Source organism: Muscardinus avellanarius (assembly GCF_963383645.1).
Source record: "Muscardinus avellanarius genome assembly, chromosome: 12".
Taxonomy (NCBI): domain Eukaryota; kingdom Metazoa; phylum Chordata; class Mammalia; order Rodentia; family Gliridae; genus Muscardinus; species Muscardinus avellanarius.
Window position 1 is genome coordinate 50,111,424 of NC_137798.1, and position 21,808 is coordinate 50,133,231.

The 21,808-nt window shown below is 37.9% G+C and overlaps 1 protein-coding gene across 1 annotated transcript; it reads left to right on the forward strand.

The window, feature by feature from the left end:
• Positions 1 to 11,933: 11,933 nt before the first annotated feature.
• DORIP1 (dopamine receptor interacting protein 1) lies at positions 11,934 to 17,935 on the forward strand (the record flags this gene model as incomplete). The annotated part of the gene is made up of 4 exons (XM_080706847.1): positions 11,934 to 12,457; positions 14,221 to 14,310; positions 15,498 to 15,632; positions 17,752 to 17,935. 4 exons carry the CDS (start codon positions 11,934 to 11,936, stop codon positions 17,933 to 17,935), a joined length of 933 nt encoding a protein of 310 aa, XP_080562973.1.
• Positions 17,936 to 21,808: the final 3,873 nt, after the last annotated feature.

A 21,808-nucleotide genomic window follows, 5' to 3' on the forward strand; every position in this document is an offset into this window, starting at 1 on the left:
GAAATTAAAACAAGAATAAATGGGACAGCATTGAACTAAAAAGTTTCTGCTCATCCAAGGAAACCATCAAGAATCTATAGAAGAGCCTATAGAATGGAAGAAGACCTTTGCCAACTATTCCTCTGATAAAAGACTAATATCTAGAATATACAAAGAACTTAAAATACATAACACAAAAAATAACTCAATAAGTGGGCAACTGAACTAAATAGATACTTCACAAAAAAGAAATATAAATGTCCAATAAATACATGAAAAATGTTCAACATCATTAGCAATCAGGGAGATGAAAATCAAAACTCCACCAAGATCCCATCTAACTCCAATTAGAATGATATTTATCAAGAAGTAAAACAGCCGGGCGTGGTGGCGCATGCTTGTAATCCCCGTGCTTGGGAGGCAGAGACAGGAGGATCACGCAGGTTCGAAGCCAGCCTCGCGCGCTGGCTTAGGAGACCCTGTTTCCAAATAAAAATGTAAAAATGGGTCTGGGAGTGTAGCCCGGAGGTAGAAGGGCTTCCAGGAACCCCAGTACCACCAAAAAAAAAAAAAAAAGAAGTAAAACAATAAATGCTGGCAAGGATAAGGGAAAATAGAAACTCTTCTACACCATTGGTGGAATTGCAAATTAGTGCAGCCACTAGGGAGATCAGTGTGGAGATGCCTCGAAAAGTTGGGAATGGATCCACCATATGATCCAGCTATACCACTCCTGGGTATCTTTTGAAAGAGACTGAAAACTAAGAACTACAGTAATATATGCATATTCATGTTTATAGCAGCACAATTTACAAGAGCCAAATTATGGAACCAACCTAAGTGTCCATCAACAGATAAATGAATCAATTACAAAGTTATAGGATATATACATGATGGAATTCTGTCTCATAATAAAGAACAAAATTATATCGTTTTCAGAAAAATGGGTGGGTATAAAAATACTGCGTTAAGTGAAGTTAACCAGACACAGACCAGTACAGAAATATTTGTATACATAAAAGAAAAATTATATTATTTTGAGATACTTGATATGAAAATTTGAATAGATTTTAAACCTATTATCATTATTATAAGGAAATCCAACCTTCCATTTATCAATAAAAGAGCTATTAGATTTGAAGCCCTTCTACCTCCGGGCTACACTCCCAGACCTATTTTTACATTTTTATTTTGGAAACAGGGTCTCCTAAGCCAGCCCGCGTGGCTGGCTTTGAACCTGCGCGATCCTCCTGTCTCCGCCTCCCAAGCGTGGGGATTACAAGCGTGCGCCACCACGCCCGGCAAAGTACAATTTTAAAAGATCTAATTATCTGAATTCTGATGAATAACAAAAGCTGACCTGTCCTTTAAAGAAAACATAATAAATTTTCCTCTGCCACCTCTCATCATTCACTTATATGTACAAACACTGGGTTAGACTCCTAGGGTTAAGTCATAAAAGGGCATGCAGGGGTCTGCCTTGCTCAGTGAAACACTTGCAGTTAGACCACCATGCTAGAGGAGCCACATGCTGTCAATAGAGCCAGCTAAGCCCAAACTTCGTCAGTAGTAACATTTAAGAATTTAAGATCACTGTTAATAGGTATTGAGTAGGGTTTGTGTTAGTTATTTCAAGCATAATGTCTGATATGAAGAAATCATGTTCACTTGATTGGCACAATTTGGGAATCTATTTGTCAGTATCTACTAAAATTGAACATTAGAAGCTGGCCATGGTAGCACTTATAATCCCAGTACTTAGACGGCTGAGACAGGAGGATCACAGGTTCACAGCCATTCTCAGCAAGTTAGTAAGACCCTCAGCAACTCAATGAGACTGGGGCTGGGGGTGTAGCTCAGAGGTAGAATGCCCCTGGGCTCAATCCCCAATACCACAAACAGACATATAAACACACACAAATTAAACATAAGATACTCTAAACCCAGAAATTTCTTCCTACATGGATTCCCTATATACATATGAACACATGTATGTGTGTATTGTATACATAAGTGCCAACAGACATGTACTAGAATTTCAAATCAGAACTCTTCATATTATCACTTCTCAGCCCTTTGGTTAAGATCAGAACTCTTCATATTAACCCCATACTGAAAAGTACCAAAATGTTTATTAAAAATAAACTGGACAAATAAATTATGTACTTTTTACAAAATAGAATGCTAAACAGTAGTAAGATTAGATTTTTGATAGTTCAGTCTACATAGAACATTATAAATGAATTCCACAATTTTTTAAAAAAAGAAGCTAGACACAAAAGTACATATTTTATTATTTCATTATATAAGAGTACAAAAATAGGCAATAATGATTTACGCTGTTAGAACTGGGGAAGGGCTAAATGAGTGATGTGTGTATACATGGCTCTACCATCCTGTACCTCATAATGATGTACGACTACAATGCATCATTAAATTTTAAAAAAAGAATTCAGGATAAGGGATACTCTTTGAGTGGGAAATAATGACAAGAAGGGGAACCTGGGGTGCTGATAATGTTCTGCTTCTTGATCAGCATTCTTATTATGTAAGTGTGATGATTTTAAAACATATTTACAGATTCTATGAAAGGTAAATTTTACTTCTCTCTCCTTGAAAGTAGATATGGCTGGAATTAGTGACGTAAAAGAACGCACTAGAATTGACACTATGACTTTCAGTGCTAGGTTAGAAAAGATATTGGCGCTTTGGCCCCACCCTCTTTCTTGGGACACTAACCCTTCCTACCTGGTCACCACACAGTGTGCAAATCAAGGAGCCACAGGGAAAAGCTGGGTGTAGGTAACCTGCTAAAGTTTCAACCAAGAGTGTAGCATCAATCGCCAGACATTTGAGTGAATTCAAGTCTCCTGGGCTTCAAGCTATCCAGTCCAAATCCTACCCAAATTGCAAATTTGTGAGCAAAATAAATGCTATTTGAAGCCCCTAGACGTTGAAGTGATTTGTTATACAAGTACACTTAACTGGAACGCACAGCATGCATACTCACTTTATTGGGAAAAAAAAATGTTTTTTGGTACTAGGGATTGAACCAAGGACATTTTAACTCTGAGCTACACCCTCAGCTCATTTTATTCATTTTATTTTATATTTTATTATACTTATTTATTTGTTCTGGGGATTGAACGCAGGGGCATTCTGCCTCTGAACTATACTCCAGCCGTATCCCCTTCCCCAGTACTGGAGATAGAACCCAAAGCCATTCTATCTCCCTGCTACACCTCACCTCCAGCTCTATTTTTTATTTTTATTTTTATGTATTTATTTATTTATTGCGGGTGTGGGGATGGAACCCAGGGGCATTCAACCTCTGAGCTACAGCCCCTGCCCTATTTTTTATTCTTTATTTTGAAACCGGGTCTCACTGAGTTGCAGAGGACCTCACTAAGTAGCTGAGGCTGTCCGTGAACCGCGATCCTCCGGTCTCAGCCTCCCAAATGCTGGGATTACAAGCGTGCACCACCACACCCAGTTTGTGTTGTTGTTGTTTGAAATAGTTTCTCACTAGTTTGATAACAGTCTCACTACTTGCTGAGGCTTTCCTCAAACCTGTAATCTTTTCTCAGCCTCAGAACTCCTGGGATTATAGAAGTGTGCCACCATACCAAGCTTCTTTTCATTTTTTATTTTGAAACAGTGTCTCTTTAAGTTGCTGAGGCTGGCCTCAAATCTAAGATCCTACTGTCTCAGCCTCCCAGGGGATAGAATTACAAGCATTTGCCACCACACCCAGTTCACTTTGTGAAAATTTACTGAGCCATATAGTTTTTGTTGTTATTGTTTGTTTGCAGTACTGGGGATGGAACCCAGGGGCTTTCTACCTTCGAGCTATACCTCTAGTCCAATTTTTCTTTTCTGTTTTTTTTTTCTTTTTTCTTTTTTTTTTTCTCTTTTTTTTTGGTGGTTCTGGGGTTCCTGGAAACCCTTCTACCTCCGGGGTACAATCCCAGACACCTATTTTTTATATTTTTATTTGGAAACAGAGTCTCTTAAGCCAGCAAGGCTGGCTTAGAACCTGCGCCATCCTCCTGTCTCTGCCTCACAAGTGCGGGGATTACAAGCGTGCGCCACCACGCAAGGCTCATTCTTTATTTTGAAACAGGGTCTCACTGAGTTGCAAAGGGCCTCAATAAGTAGGTGAGGCTTGCAAACCGCGATCCTCCAGTCTCAGCCTCCCAAATGCTGGGATTATAAGCATGCACCATTACGCCCAGCTGAGTAATAAGACTGTTTTGGCTCAGTAAATTACAAATTACAATTAGCCATAAATAAACTCTTCCTTATGTATATTTTAATTAGGTCTGAGTGAAATTCTGAGATTCTTGATGGTGATAAACTCAAGTTTCTCTACACATCTCATACAGATACTTTCTAATATCTATCAGTTTATCTTCACATACTGCTTAATTCTGATTGTTTATCATATATGGATGTAAAACAAAAAGTACTGCTGTAGCAAACATGTGCCCAGCACCATTTACTCTTCTTCTGTTAACAGAGCCTCATTCTCCTTTAGGAAACCAATGTCTCCCTTCCCCAAGCAGTCAGAGTGGCTGACACCTAGTTTTTCAGCTTTTCCTTGAATTCTATTATACCTCCAATTCTTTTCTTTTCTTTTTTTCCTTTTTCTGGCATTAGTGATTAAACCCACGGGGCATTTTATCACTGAGCTACTGTTTCTTATTTTATTTTGAGACAGGGTCTCACTAAGTTGCCCAGACTGACCTCAAATTTATGATCTTCCTGCCTCAGCTTCTCAAGTAGCTGGTATTACAGGCATGTGCCACTGCACCCAACCTATAACTCACATTCTTCTAATAAAGGCATTATTTTACTTAAGTTAGAAATACTTTGTCTCCAGCCACTGCAACCAAAGAACACCTACTGACTTACTGATACATATCTTAAGTGCTAGCATATTATCTGAAATATAGTTGATAATAAATAAACAATAAAACAATATTTCATGTGTGTGTGTGTGTGTGTGTGTGTGTGTGTGTGTGTGTGTATTACTAGGGATTGAACTTAGGGGCATTCTACCTCTGAGATACACACCCAGACCTATTTTATTTTTTATTTAGAAACAGGGTTTAAGTTTCAAAAGGACTCACAGAGTAGCTGAGGCTGGCTTTGAACCTGCAATCCTCCTGTCTCTGCCTCCCAATTACTGGAATTATAAGAGTGCACCACCACACCCAGCTTTGGAAAACTGATTTTTTACAAAATCACACAGGCAACCCAATGGTAAAGAGTAGTTTCTTCAAAAAAATATTGCTGGAGCAGGGCGTGGTGGTGCACGCTTATAATCCCAGCATTCAGGAGGCTGAGACCAGAGGATCGCGGTTCATAGACAGCCTCAGCTACTACTTAATGAGGCCCTCTGAAACTTAGTGAGACCCTGTTTCAAAATAAAAAATAAAAAATAGGGTAGGGGTGGGTAGGGGATGTAGCTCCAAGGTCGAATGCCCCTAGGTTCCATCCCCAGACCTGCAAAAAAAATTATATATATATAATTTATATATATATTATAAATATATATTATAAATATATCATAAATATATATATTTCTGGAACAACTGGGTATATATTTATAACAAATATGAATTTGAATGCATGCTTCAAATCATATATAAAAGTTGATTTAAAGTGTATTGTACACCTAAATGTACAGTCTGAAACTGTAAAACTTCCTGGCATGGTGGTGCACACTTATAATCCAGTGCTTGGGAAGCTGAGACAGGAGGATGGCAGGTTCAAGGACAGCCAGAGCATCTTCAAGGTCAGTCCTGAGCAAGGGGACTCTCAACTACCTGGTGAGACCCTGTTTCAAAAACAAAAAATAAACAGGGCTGGGGGTGTATCTTGGAGGTAGAATGCCCCTGGTTTCAATCTCCAATACCACACACAAAAGTCTTCATGATCTTACAGTAGGCAAACGGTTCTTAGAAACAATACTGAAAACACAGTCCATAAAAGAACAAATTGGACTTTATTAAAATTTAAAATTTCAAAACATACTGTTAAGAGATAAAATAGACAAGCCATATACAGGAAAAAACATTTGCAAAGCACATATCTTACAACCATCTTGTAACCAGAATATATTTTTAAAACTTTCAAAGCTTGAGAAAACAAGCAACACATTTTTCAAAAAATGGAAGATCTGAATAGACACTTCACCAAAAAATATACAACTGGCAAATAAACACATAAAAAGATGTTCAACATGATTAGTCATTGAGAAAATGCAAATTAAAACTGTAAGACATCTCTACAAGCTTATCCGAATGTCTAAATTAATAAGACTAAAAATACCAAGTGTCGTTGAGAATAGGAAGAAACTGGGAGCTCTCATACATTCCTGACGGACATGTAAAATGGTACATCCACTCTAGAAAGAAAAATACAGAACTTATTAGAAAGTTAAGCATAAAACCACTATAGGATCCAGCCATTTCACTTCTAGATATTTACCCAAGAGAAAGGGAAATATATGTCTATATGTACTTCCTTCTGCAGAAATATTTAATATTTTGTGGTACTGGAGGTGGAACCCAGAGGCTTTCTACCTCCGGGCTATCCTCCCAGACCTATTTTATATTTTATTTGGAAACAGGGTCTCACTAAGTTGCTGAAAGCCTCACTAAGTAACTGAGGCTGGCTTCGAACCTGTGCAATCCTCCTGTCTCAAGCCTCCCAAGAACTGGGATTACAAGCATGCACCACCACGCCCGGCTGCACAAATATTTAAAACATATCTGTAATAGCTAGAAACCAGACATGACCTAAATATCCAACAGACAGTATATAAACAAAGAGCAGTACAGCCAGACGGTGAAATGCTTAACAATAAAAACGGAATGCACACAGAGCATGAGTGAAAGAAACCAGAACAACAAAAAAAAAAAAATGGGGGGGGGTATATTTGTAATATTTTTGTGGTACCAAGGATTGAACCAAAGGGCATTCTACCTCCAAGCTACACCCCTAACTCTATGTTTTATTCTTTTATTTTATTTTTTGCAGGTCTGGGGGTGGAACCCAGGAGCATTCGACCACGGAGCTACACCCCCTGCCCTATTTTTTATTCTTTATTCTGAAACAGGGCCTCACTAAGTAGCTGAGGCTGGCTGCAAACCATGATCCTCCAGTCTCAGCCTCCCAAATGCTGGGATTACAAACTTGCTGCCACCACACCCAGTTTATTCTTTATTTTGATACACAGTCTCACTAAGTTGCAGAGGGCCTTGCTAAGTAACTGAAGCTGGCTAGGAACCTGTGATCCTCCTGTCTCAAACTCCCAAGTACTAGGATTACAAGCATGCTCCACCAAACCCCACACATTTGTGATTTTATTTATATAAAACTTTAGAAAATGCAGATGACCTACACTAACAAAAAGTAGAACAGTGTTTGCTTAGGTATGAGAGGCAAAGAGGAAGAAATAACAAAAGAGGCACAAGGAAACTTGAGGTTGGTAAACATATTCACTTGGTCATAGTCTTGAGGTTGGTAGACATAATCACTTGGTCATAGTGATTGCTTCAATGGGGTACACATATGTCAAAAATAGAAAATAATACACTTTAAATATGCTCCACATAGGGTGTGTCAATTATACCTCAATAACTGAACTATTACAGGCATGGTGGTGCACACCTGTAATCTCTTGCAGGTTTAAGATCAGCCTCAGCAACATAGCGAAATACAATTTCAATATAAAAAGGGCTGGGAGTGTAGCTTGGAGGTAGAATGCCCCTCGCTCGGTTCAATCCCCTGTACCAAAAAGTTAAATAAAAAATAAAACCCTGCAACTTTGCTGTCAGATTTTGAGTAGAGTAGAAAGGAAGCAGAAGGGAAATCTCAGTTAAAGGCCTCCATAGGGTTTGTGAATTTAGCCAAGTATCCAAGGAATCCATTCACCCTCCACTCGACAAGTATAATGAGCCATCTCTCTCATTTCCCAGAAAGAGTATCAATGACCACATTAGGTCTGCTTTCAGGAAGAGAATGAACGAAGCTATATAAAGCAAACTCCATGTCTTATAAGACATTGTAAATTAAACATATAATCCACATTTGCAAGCATTTTAAAAAGACTTTTCTCTACTTGCAGGGTAGGTTTAATATTAAGTGAACTTTTACATGTGAATTTCAACACAGTAGTTTGTGTAATCTCTCAGAACTTCACGATTCTTACCTGGAAAATGCCGTAAGAAATCAGAAAAACCTGGACACTAAGAAGTTATTCATTATTCTCTTTTTAGGTAAAGCCATCTTTCTCCTCCCTATCCTCTAAAATCCATTTCTTCCCATGTCGATCTAATTAAGTCAAACTTTTCTCCCAGCCTCCATCTTTCTATCACTAGCCTCCTTCAAAGAAGTTGGTGAGGAAAGTCCTTGCCACAGCCTTCAACCATCACTACATTGTTCAAAGAGAAATCCAAGCTTCAGTAAGCTGAACCTGTGAGAAACACGCTGCTCTGCTGGGCTGGCCTTCAGCTCTCTGAACCAGCCCTGATGTATTCTGAAGGTTGAGCCTCACTTTACCCAGTCATTATTTGTTGAACGGGAAAAATCTCAACGACAGCTTCCACTTGTAATTGCAGGTGGAGATAAGTTTCCCAGGGTAGCCTGTGTTCTCCAGGCACAGAGTCACGTGGGGGGGTCGACTCTTTAAGGCAGGATTTTTTTTTTTAAGAACCTAATAAACAAAAATGGTGACCATTATTTACATTCCTGTATTAAGTAACCCTAACTCCACAATTACCAGCTCTGTCGCTTGCTGTGCAGGAACTCACCACCGTCAAAACTAATTTTTTCAGCACTGTGATGAGACTGAAGCTATTTTTTTTTTTACAATGATATACCCTTCAGTATAAATTAGAGCACACTGCCTAACCCTGAACACTAATTTAGCATCTAACACGCCAGTTTTTTCCTAAATATATACTTGAATCAAAATCTCAGATAGTCGTAAACTTTCTAAGAAAATTAAGCTGTCTCCTTCTGAGTTGAGAGTTTAAGAAACAGGATTCAAACCCAAACTCAAACCAAGCCCTAAAACCGTACAAACCTTAAAAAGCCAATCGCCTTTGCCATTAAGCCCCGCCTCCGCACAAACCCAGCCCACTTCCGGTTGTCCCGCCCACTCTCTCACACTGGAGCCCCACCCCTCTCTGCGAGGTACCGCCCCCCACACCTGAGCCGGATTCCCATTGGACAACTCGGGACGTTGTGTACACACTCGACACACGCACGTTTGGCCGGGGCGTCTTCGCGCCTGCGCAGCAGCGCCGTCGGGCGGCTGGGAACTGGGGTCGGCCTGGGGGGAGGGGGGCGGAGGTCAGGCCGAACCTTCCTCCGTAATAAGAAGCGACGCGTCCCGCCTCCCGCGGTCCTGGCTCCGTGGGTCGGGGCGGAGCGGGCCTGGGCGCCGGAGCTGCCGTGGCTCCTGCCGCAGCGGGTGCGATGGAGGCCGTGCCGGAGCCCAGCACTCACGCCGGGGGAGGCCGAGCGAGCCGGCGGTGCTAGTAGATGAGGCGGCGGCGGCGGCGGCGGCGGCCCGGGCTCTCCATGAGCAAGCGGCGGCGGCGGCGGGTGCGGCGGCACCGGCGGTTTTCGGTCCCCGGGGAGGTAGGAGGACTCGGATTCCTGGGGGACGGAGACTGGCCGGTGGGGCCCGGCCTTCCCGCCCATTCGCTCGCAGTCTCCCGGGCTCGGCCCCGGCCCCGGGCCGCCCGCCCGCCGCGGGCCTGCTGCGAGCTCCGCGGGCCGGGTGGGCGTGGCCGGCGCGGGCGCGGATTCCGGGGGGCCCTTGGGAGCCCGGCCTTCAATACCTTGGACAGGTGGTCCGACCCCCGCCGCCCGCTTTGGGTCTGGATGCCACCCTGGGGACTGACCGCCAAGGAAAGGTCGTTTTGCCAAAGAAGTAGAGGTTGGGGGAGTTTCCCAGATGTATTCAAACCGGAGGCCCTGTTGTTGAGGCAGGAAAATAAAGCCAGCGGGGTGCATCCAGTGCTTCCAAGACAGTGACTAACGGGATTATCTTTTCGACGATGTGGCAAAACATAAGACAATGTTAAGTATAGCTCTTTGCGGCCATCTCTTCATCTGTTTTTTACTTTTTTTTTGGGTCCTGCACTTTACTTTTGAACAAGGTTACTGCTGCAACTAGGTTAAGTATCTTCCACTTCTTCCAGTCCTAAGGAAGTTAAGTTTAGGCCACATAAATCATTGCAGTTTAATTCTCTTAGATTAAAACTATTTCTTTAAAGAACTATCATTACTCTTCATTTGATCGTGTCTAAGATAATTTGAAGAATACTAGAAATTCTTTTCAGTTAATATTAGGAATCTGAACCCAACCCATTAAGCAATCTTAAACCTTATGGCAGAGGTCTTTAAAGTTCAACAGATATAACTCAAACCGCAAAGAGAAACATTTTAACATTTAAAATATTTGAATTCCGGTCGTTTTATAATTAAACGAAATGAGTCAATTTCTCTTAAGAAGGTATGTGTTTTCCTAGGCTTCAGACTTCCCACACCCTCTTATTTCTAAGAGGTTGACCAGGGCCAACACGTTTTTGCAGACTATATGTAGATATTTACACTTCAAATTAAATAAAATGTTGAATATTTTAGAGTCTACAATATCTTGCTTCAAATGGAAATCACTTTGTGTTTGTCTAATACACTGTAGTACCAAATTTTCAGTCTGCCAGTATTGCAAATGGATTTGAACTTAATTCTACAGAAACAAAATGCACAGGTCTGCAGTATTATTGGGGATTGGGTTCATGTACTTGGGAAGATGTAGTACTTAAAAAGATGGCCAGAATAAGACATTGACCCCAGTCACTTTCTCTATTCTTATTCCTCAGTATCATTGGCTTTAAAAACAAAGCACTTAGCTGTCTCTAGGTTATAGGAAGAATAGGTGCCAGTTTAAAAAGGAAGCTAACCTCAGTTTATTCCTAAAACTTTGGAGGGGGAAATCAGGCTATTAAGTTTTGAATCCGATTTTCATAGCATTGCTTCTCTAATTAAAATTATAGGAAAGCCAGCAGCACAGTTCTAAATTGCAAATAAAAACCGAAAGGTGGAAAGAAGTATTAGCTATGCTCCTATTTAGTTCTCATAAGTACTCTTCACATTTTCTTTCAACGTTAGAATTAGTCTTCCTTTATAGCAACAGGTGCTACTTTTACATAGTTTTTATTATACTAAAGATACAATGTATCTTATAACTAATATAAAGTCCCCTAAAGTGACTAAGGACTCCACTTTCTTGTTTAACCACCCAGTGTAAAAAGGAAATGAGGCACAGCTTCTGTTCTGAAGAAAAGAAGAGATTTACATTAGAAATACACCTAAACAAATTTAGTTGTTTTTGTTTGTTTTTTGTTTGTTTTTTTGTTTTGTTTTTTGCAGTACTGGGAATGGAACCTAGGGGCATCCTGCCTCTGAGGTACACCCCCAGCCCTATTTTTTTATTCTTCATTTTGAAACAGGGTTCTTACTGAGTTGCAAAGGACTTCACTAAGTAGCCGAGCTTCTTCCAACCCATCTCTTCCTGTCTCATCCTCCCAAATGCTGGGATTAAAAGTATGTGCCACCACACCCTGCTAGTTTGTATCTTTAAATTGCTTTATTTTCATGTAGAAATTTTTATTGTAGGGTTCTTCTACATCAGATTAAAAAAAAATCTGTAATACCTAGGCCTATGAAACGGTCATGCTATACCTCAAAAAAAAAAAGGTGTGGCTTCTTCTTAAATGGTCTTTACAAAGACCATGCATACTGCTCCCGAAATTAAGTTTGAATCATTATTAATTATTTATAATAAATTATTTTCATAAGTAGATTTATTTTCATTTGACTATATCTCATGCATTTACATGTTCTATTTTAAACTTTTTAAATGCAGGATGAAGACACTGTTTGAAGAGATCAAAGCATCAATTAAAAATAACTATAACCAAGACCGATCATTTTGGAGGCCTGTTCTTCCTTGGGGAGGTGTTTTTACTATCAAAGCTGGCCGCAAAGCAGTATCCTGTACACCACTCTATGTTGAAATAAGACTGAAAAATACCTGCACCATAGATGGATTTTTAATGTTATTGTATGTCATTCTTAATGAAAATGAAAATTTCCCTAGGGAACTCTCTCTTCATTTTGGTAGAGAGTTTGTAGACTGTTTTCTTTATTTAATGGACACCTACAGTTTTACAACTGTGAAGCTACTTTGGATTTGGGACAAAATGGAAAAACAGCAATACAAATCTGAAGTTCATAAAGCTTCATTAATCATTGATTTGTTTGGGAATGAGCATGATAACTTTACAAAAAATCTCGAAAATCTTATGTCAACTATTCAAGAGAGTTACTGTTCCAACTGGCGATGCCCAACCCGAGTGCAGGAAGATCAGCAGCGCACAATTAATATAAAGTAAGTTGCTCTAAAGTCTGTTTCATCACATTACATTTTTTGAAGTAATCATTGGTTTAAATCGCATATGATTTATATACAGAACCAACTTGAACCTTTCAAGTAGCAAAGTAATAACTTATTCAATATGCAAAGTGTGAGTGTGTGTGTGTTGCTGAAGATTGAACCCAGGGGCATTCAACCTCTGAGCTACATCCCTAGCCCTATTTTATTTTTTATTTGGAAACATGGTCTCACTAAGGTGCTGAAAAACTCACTAAGTTGCTGAGACTGACTTTGAACCTGCAATCATCCTTTCTCAGCCTCCCAAGTATTAGGTGTGCACCATCACACTCAGCCCAAAGTGTTTTATTCTTAGAGTTTTTTTTATTTGTTTATTTGTTTGTTTTGGAGGGGGTTTTTGTTTTGCTTTTTTGTTGTTGTTGTTGTTGTTGTTGTTGTTGTTGTTTGCCGTATTGGGGATGGAACCCAGGGGCATTTGACCTGCAAGCTACACCCTCAGCCTTATTTTTTATTCTTTATTTTGAAACAGGGTCTCACAGAGTTGCAAAGGGCCTCACTAAGTAGCTGAGGCTATCTGGGAACCAGGATCCTCCTGTCTCAGTCTCCCAGATGCTGGGATTACAAGTGTGTGCCACCACGCCCAGCTCTCTGAGTTTATTAATATGACTATTTAGGTCATTCTTTGTACAATTTTATGTTTAAAAATATTTCAACCTTTGAATGAGTCTCTGTTGGAAGGCTAGTTCCACATAAACAAGAGGATTTTTTTTTAAATATTTTAGGTCAAGGCCAGAGCATAATTATAGCCAGAAAACCCAAATTTGGTATCTCGCGCCTGGAAAGGATGTGGATCTGAGGACACTTTATACTGACTGGGAAAGGTGCTGGGACTAGCTGAGTGTTTCTGGCATTCAGAAAGAAGGCAGACCTCCAAGCTGGTAAATGATAGGGAGGGAGGCCAACTTGGCAAGCCCTGGTAGAGTGCTGGGAAACATTTAAGCCCCCAGGGAACATCAGCTGGAAAAGGAATAATTACCAGTGAAAGAAAAACAGACCCAACCTACTGTTATCAGAAAGGATATTTGGCCTTATAGTCCAGAAAAACAGCTTATAGATTGTTCCCCTGTGAGAATAGACATCACACACTAGTTAATTTATTCAGCTCCCATTTTTCTGAAATCTATTGTTTCCTTGTGTTGCTGATGTTATACATATGTATGTAGGTATGTATGTATGTTAAGTAACTAATCAGCTGTTCTGATTCTGGGTCCTAGTTTCTACTCAAGAGACTACATTGCCTCTTTTTTTTTTTTAACTGGGGATTTAACCCAGGGGCATTCTACCCCTGAGCTAAATCCCCAGCCCTATTTTATTTTCTATTTTATTTTTCTATTTTGAAAGAGTCTCTTTAAATTACTTGAGGCTGCTCTCAAACCTGTTAACCTCTGATCTCAGTCTTCCAAGTACTGAGATAACAAGCATGTACCACCACTCCTGGCAATTTTTTTTTAATTAAAGTAGCAACAACTGCATCTTTTAGGATCAGTTTATAGGAAACTTTTAATTTTTTTTTAAAACTTTATGCATTGAGTTTAATTGGTTTCTATACTGTTTGCAAGAAATATAGAAATGGATAACAAAGGCTGTACTTTATTTGATTCTGCTAATAATGGATTGACTTAAAATTTTTGTTATCCCAATAATATGTTGACTTATAAAATGTTGAAACAGTTCTGACATATATTTTACAATTATTATAGCCCTCCCCAAGAAATTCCACATGGAAACTTGATACGACTGGCTGTGGATGAGTTATTCTGTTCCAAGATTGAACTGTGTGAAGAGCGGGGGTGAGTATACAAATGGATATTTAAGATGAAAGTATCTCTATTCTGTTAAACTCACATTTTTCTGAAATATGCTTTGTTTCTTTCCTTATGTTGATGATATAATGATGCTGATTTTCAAATCTGTTAGAGGAAAAATTCCCTGGACTGATGTACTCATTAAAGTTAATACATTATGAAATAGTAATAAGTGTTTAGGAAGCTTAACACTTCTTGAATCTTACTAAGAAAACTAAAATTCTCTGTCATCTTATGTTGTGTTTTCATTATCAAATATGACTGTATAAAATATGGTACAACAGCTGATTGATGAATACAAAGCAAATGCCTTTTCTTTTTTTCCCCACTGCTGAGTAGGTACAATAAAACCTTGGTTAACCGGAACCCAGCTAATCGACACCCTCAATTAACTGGATTTTTTTCTGCATTCCTCATTTAGGAGAAAGAGGTAAATGACAACCAAAAAATATACTGTACTAGAAAAGAAGTCCAGAGGGACAGGACATATTCATCCCAATCTCTTAGAAATTTCTGTGTCTACATTGTTGTGCAATGAGAATTAATATTTAGCAAGATGATCTTACAGCTAATGAATCACAAAAGAAGGGGAGATAAAAATATATTAATTGTTCTTATTCAGTCCAAAAGTGAACTAACATATTTTAGCAGCCAATACTGAAACACATGGTTTTCTGGTTAACTTGGTATAATCACTAATGTTTGTTAACAAGAAGACTTTGTCCTGAGCATTCCGGTTAATCGAGATTTTACTGTATAATTAACTATTGTGTTCTGATACATATGCTTAATATCTGATAATTCTAAGAACAGAATTTTTTCATTCTAATAGAAGATTCTAGATGGAAAAAAGCAAGTAGTTGTATTATTCCATTTTAGCATTACTTGAAACCACTGTAAAGAGAAAAACATATCTAAAAATAAAAGTTTTTGTAATCCTAAGTAGAAATACCTCATTTTGCCAAGAGTTTTAATAAGATCACTTTTAGTATTGAGAACATAACCTGTAAACTAGGAATATGTATTTAAGGTAATGATATAGCCATATCATTACCTATACCTATAGTAGATATTATGTTTACTAGAAAATTAAAGTCATGAAGACAATTCAGAGCATTAAAAGGCAGCTCTGTCCCAAGTTTAATAATGTACATGCTCATTTTCCATTTTAGGTGTGGTGGCTTAAGAGAATTTTCTCAGCGAGTTTTCTGCCATGGGGCACCCCCTTTTGTTGTCTTAAATATGCAGCACTGGAAATCTGAAGATCTAGCATATGTACCCTATTACTTGGATTTATCTGATCACAAGTAGGTATTTTTTTATTTGCTTGCTTTACAAAAATAGTTAAAAATAAATTTTTATTCTGGTCTCATGATTTTAATTAGCCATTAAAAAGATACTATTGGGGAAAAAAGCATAGCTCTCTAAATTCATGCATTCTGAATAGGATCAGAATCTACTGCAGAGAGTTAGTCACTAGCAATGCAGACAGTGATTAAAGTATTTGGACTACAGAGCAGAGTTTAGTTCCCATCTTTTTACAAGCTTTAATAACCTAGTCCTATCTTTTTACAAGTTATATAACCTTTGGCAAATAACTTAATCTGTATTTACATCACTTTTCCTGTCTATAAAGTAGATGTAGCAGTGTCTTCCCTTTGCCATTATCGTGAGGATTTAATCTGGGTGGGTGGTGTACATCTGTAATTCCAGTAGCAGGGAGGCTGAGACAGGAGAATTGCAGGTTTGAAGCCAGCTTCAGCAACTTAGGCCCTCTGCAAAAAGACTGTTTCAATATTTAAAAAAAAAAAAAAAAAAAAAAGCCAGGCGTGGTGGCACATGCTTGTAATCCCAGTACTTGGGAGGCTGAGACAGGAGGATGTGGGTTCATGGCCAGCCTCAGCTATTTAGTGAGGCCCTCCGAAACTTAATATGAACTTGTTTCAAAATAAAGAATAAAAAATAGGGCTGGGGCTAGAGCTCAGGGGTAGAATGTCCCTGGGTTCAGTCCCTGGTGCTGCAAAAGTTACATATATATATATATATATATATATATATATACACACACACATATATATTCGAGTGTTTAGCTCAGAGGTAGGCTGTCCTTGGATTTATAACATCCATAGTACCAAAAAATAAATAAGGCAACATATACTAAGTGTTGAGGATTATAATCTGATAGTAAACACTGACTTTAATTTGTATTTCATGTCAAAGTAGTGTATAGTATATAGGAAGTTATTGTTTAAACATAAATTATTGCCATGCATGATGGCACACACTTGTAATCCCCGCGCTTGGGAGGTGGAGACAGGAGGATCACACAGGTTCAAAGCCAGTCATGCTGGCTTAAGAGACCCTGTTTCCAAATAAAAAAGTACAAAAATAGGTCTGGGAGTGTAGCCCGGAGGTAGAAGGGTTTCCAGGAACCCCAGTACCACCAAAAAATAAAAAATAAATAAACATAAATTATTACTTGTTATCATTATAAACAAAATGTTTGCATATATGTCAAAACATAAATGATACTTTTAACTTTTGCCTTTAAATTTTTATTGTGTATGTTTTCTCTTCTTACTTTTTTTGGAGGGAAGGAGTAATAGGATTGAACTGTTGAACCCATGTGTTCTACCTCTCTTTGAGCTACACACCCCAGTCTTTATTTTATTTTTTATTTGAAACAGGGTCTTAGTAAATTGCTTAAGTTGAGACTGGCCTCAAACCTGCAGTTCTTCCAATACTAGGATTAAAGTTGTTTGTCACCATGGATAGCTTGTTTTCTTTTTAACAGAAAAATACAGGTTATGAATTAATCTGTTTTTTTAAATTCTTAAATTATACCAGTGTTTTCAAATATTTTACTTGAAATAACCTATTATGTAATACATAATTTACTTGGATGGATATCTTTTTAAGAAACAGAATGCAAACAATCTCATTTTTACTTCTTAGTTAAGAATTCAAGAGCTGGGCATTATGGTGCATGCTTGTAATCCAGTACTTAAGAGGCTGAGACAGGAGGAGTGAAAGTTTGAGGACAGCCTCAGCAACTGTTTTAAACTGTTTTAAACTGTTTTAAACTCTAAAAAGACCCTGCTTCAAGATAAAAAAATAAAATGGGTCTGGGGGTGTAGCTCAGAGATAGAATGTCCCTCAGTTCAATCCCCAGTGCCACGGAAAAAAAAAAAAAAGAATTCAAAGAATGTTTATCTTAGCTGGGCGCGGTGGCGCAAGTTTATAATCCTGCACTTGGGAAGCGGTGGAGACAGGAGTATCACACAGGTTCGAAGCCAGCCACACTGGCTTAAGAGACCCTGTTTCCAAATAAAAATATAAAAGTAGCACCAAAAAAAAAAAAAGAATGTTTATCTTAAAAATAAAGTATTTATAATTTTCTGTCACACTTTGTCATTTAATTTGCAGGTATTTGTTGGAAGGTGCCACATTATTTAACAAAGAGGAACATCATTATTCTGCAGCTTTCCAAATCGATGGACATTGGATGCACTATGATGGCCTCAGAAATGTGAATTTAATTTTGTTAAATAAACCCCCAGAGTTTCTCCTCTTGTCATCATTGGTTTATATTCGAGCAACAGAGAAATAAATATAGACTGATGCTAAATTAAATTGTTTTCCCGCCTTCCCATGCTCCCCTAGATGAAGGGCTTTTATTTTGTGTATACTTGGTATCCAAGGACATAGTTCAACTATACTAGTTTTTGATGTGTATTTTCCAGTGTTTAGCCCCAGGTAAATGTTTTATATAGAAGATATACAAAATCTATGCAAAAAAATGTTTGTATTTCCTTTTTATATTTCCTGGGTTATTTTTATACAAGCATATTTTATGTTTAAATAAAATATATCTTGTGGCCTTTGTATTTTTTATTTATACGTACCTCAAGGATTTTTATAATTCTATTCTTCAATCTAAGAAAGTGATTTCTCATTTAAATTCTGAATTTTTCTTTTTGGATATCCAAGTAAAAGCTGGGTTAAAGTCAATTCTTTTAGTTTACATAAATTTGAAAGTTCAGGATATATCTGACTATATTTCTTTGCCCTACCTCACTACAATTGAAAGTGCACTATTGTATTTAGTATGGATTTGAATGTACAATTAAGAATGGCTTTGTTTATTTTATCCATTTCTTTGCCTAATTTCCTTGCAGCAATTTTAAAAAATATTTACATGTGAATTGGGGGTTTAAAGTATTTCTTTATAATATTGCTAAAATATTATAAACTTGCCAATGGATTTCAAGTGTTAACTAAACTTCCAACTTTAAAGTTGTTTTTTACTCTCAGTAAATTTTGTAGCTATCCTAAATATAAATGTAAAGGAAGTGTTCTCCAATAAAATGTTATTTTGCAGCTAAGACAGCTACTAAAAATATTAGGCAACTGGATGTTTATCAGTATTGAACTAACAATAGAAATGTACTTTAAATATATAAGAAAGTGGGTGCCTGAGAGGTTTTTTTAAGTGTAATGCTGGAGAATTAACCCAGGGCCTCACACTTGGTAGGCAAGTACTTTAACACTGAGCTGCATTCCCAGCCCATTCTTCTGTTTCTAGTTAAGTTTTATATTGGTACAGAGGGGGAAGCAACTTTGAATTTTAAAGTAACATCTACTGGCTCCCTTGTAAGCATCATTGATAATATGAGACTTTGATTTGCAATATGAATCACCAGAATTTTATAGTATTCCACACAATATTATTGTTTTTTTTAAATTCTAAAGATTGTTTCTCCTGCAATCTAAAGGAAAAAGATTGTCAAGGGAGAAACACCTTTTGAAACTTAGCATCATTAACTTTAGAGTTTACACGTTAGTAAATAGGATTACGCTTTAGGATTTAGGTCGAGATTGGGTGCAATATATTTCAAGACTTATACATGACATCAATTCACTGCCATATACCAAATTGCTAAAGAACCTTTCAATAAATCTTACATTGCCTTGGTGCCATATTGAGATAACTCAAAAATGGAAAACGTGAATTAAATGTTGCTGAAAATGCCTCACTTTGAATACTATGGTAATTACTTTTTTATATAAGAAAAAATTATTTTATCAAAAACTTTTACCCCAGGCTTTAAATAGTCTCCCATCAAGTGTAATAAGTAGGATTTATTGATAGTGAAGTATTGCATGAATCAAAATATACAAAAACACAAATATGAGAGCATACATAAATGCTGTACTTAACATTTTTAATGATAGTAATGCAGATATATTTTTTTAGGAATTGCACTTTATTTGGATATTAGTTTATCACAAAACAATGACTTAACCTACCTCACAGGGTTGTTGTGAGGATTAAGATGTTTGTTAAAATCATGAACATGCCAATAAATATTTTTTCTATATTATTCATGCAAAGGCAATCTCCCAGATTCTCTTATTAATGGGGTCTTTAGATTTTTAATAAATATTTAGGCAGTAGCCCATATCACTAATGTGTTTAATGGTAATGGGAATTAAATATACCTTCTCGATCTCAGATTTTTTGAGTTTAAGGAGAATTGGGTAGTTTATTGCTAACAGTATCTGGTAGCAATTGTTGGTAGAAAAGGAATTGTCCCTTGCTGACCAAACAGTGAATGGAAAAAGGGTCAAAAAGAATAACCTAGATTATCTACAAAATGTGAAGATGAAGATGTAAAAATTTTATTATAAGCCTTGAAACACCCTTAGAGAAAGTAAAATAATCTGGGGAAGAGGCCAAAAACTATGCAGGAATAATCAGAACATGTCTTTAATCAAAATGCCACAAACCTCTACCATGTAAAGGAGAAGGCAAAATTAATTTTTTTTGGGGGGGGCAGTACTGGGGATAGAACCCAGGGGCATTCTACCTCCCGGTTACACCCCCAGCCCTATTTTATAATTTATTTGGAAACAGGGTCTCACTAAGTTGCTCAAAGCCTAAGTAGCTGAGTCTGGCTTCGAACCTGTGTGATCCTCCTGTCTCAAGCCAAGCACGGGGACTACCAGGGTGCACCACCATGCCTGGCTGTAATTTTAAAATTTTGGCTACTTCCAGGTGCAATAGCAAATGCCTATGATCTCAGTTACTTAGGAGGCTGAGGCAGGAAGATCTTGTAGCTCATTGGTAAAGTATCACTGGGTTCAATCCAGTATAAAGAAAAAAAATTCTTTGCCACAAGAGAAAGAACAAACAATAATTTAAAGGAATCTTTGTAAAGATAAACGTTATTCTGACACAGCACTTGAGCTAGAGTTTTGAGAATTAGCTGGTCTTGATTCACTGGAGAGGCAGTCCAATTAGTGCCAGGATGAGACATACCCCACCCTGGGTCTTAAAAAGTTTGGGGGTCCTCTTTCTTCATGCCCATCATTGAGTGGGTACCATAGTATATTATCCTTTTCTCTTTTTCTAGAATAAAAGATTTTTAGAACTATTTGTAATATGAACAAAGAGCCTCAGTTTTGATATCCCAGAATATTAGAAAATTTTTTCTTTTCTTTTTTTTTTTTTTTTTTTTTTTTTTTGCGATACTGGGGATTGAAATCGGGCATTCTACCTCTGAGCTATAACCCCAAACCTATTTTTTATTCTTTAAACAGTTTTACTGAGTTGCAAAGGGCCTCACTAAGTAGCTGAGGCTAGCTATGAACCTTGATCCTACTATCTCAACCTCCCAAATGCTGGGATTTCAAGCGTGCACCACCATGGCTGGCTTTAGAAAATTCTTAGAAATAAATACTTCAATGAAAAAAAAAATCTTCAACTTGTTTCTCTTCAACAAAGAACCCCTTTTCCTCTGTTTTGTGACTTAGATTATTCCTTGAAAGTTGTGTATATGTGCGTGCATGCGTGTGTGTGTTTTACTACAGATTGAACCAAGGGGCATTCTACCTCTGACCTACCCCTAGCCCTTTTTATTTATTTATTTATTTATTTATTTATTTATTTATTTGTTTGTTTATTTTTGCGGAACTGGAGTTCCTGGAAGCCCTTCTACCTCCGGGCTACACTCCCAGACCTATTTTTACATTTTTATTTGAATACAGGGTCTCCTAAGCCAGCGCGCGCGGCTGGCTTCAAACCTGCGCGATCCTCCTGTCTCTGCCTCCCAAGCGCGGGGATTACAGGCGTGCGCCACCACGCCCGGCTTATTTTTGGTTTTGAAACAGGGTCTCGATGGGTTGCTGTGAGTCTCACTAAATTGCTGAGGCTGGTCTCAAATCTTCAGTCCTCCTCTATCAGCCTCCCAAATAAAAGATTTACAGGCATGTGCCCACACCCAGCCATAGCTTTTCATTTATAAATTACTTTATTTGATTTGATATCTAAAGCACTGTCACTAGACCTGATTCACTGAATAAGGAAGAATGCCAGTGACAACTCTGGTAGACAAGGCATGAGTAAATAAGAATGAATCTCATATTCTATTTATTATTAGCAAACAAACTATATATATAAGCAATAAGTACTGTTGCACAT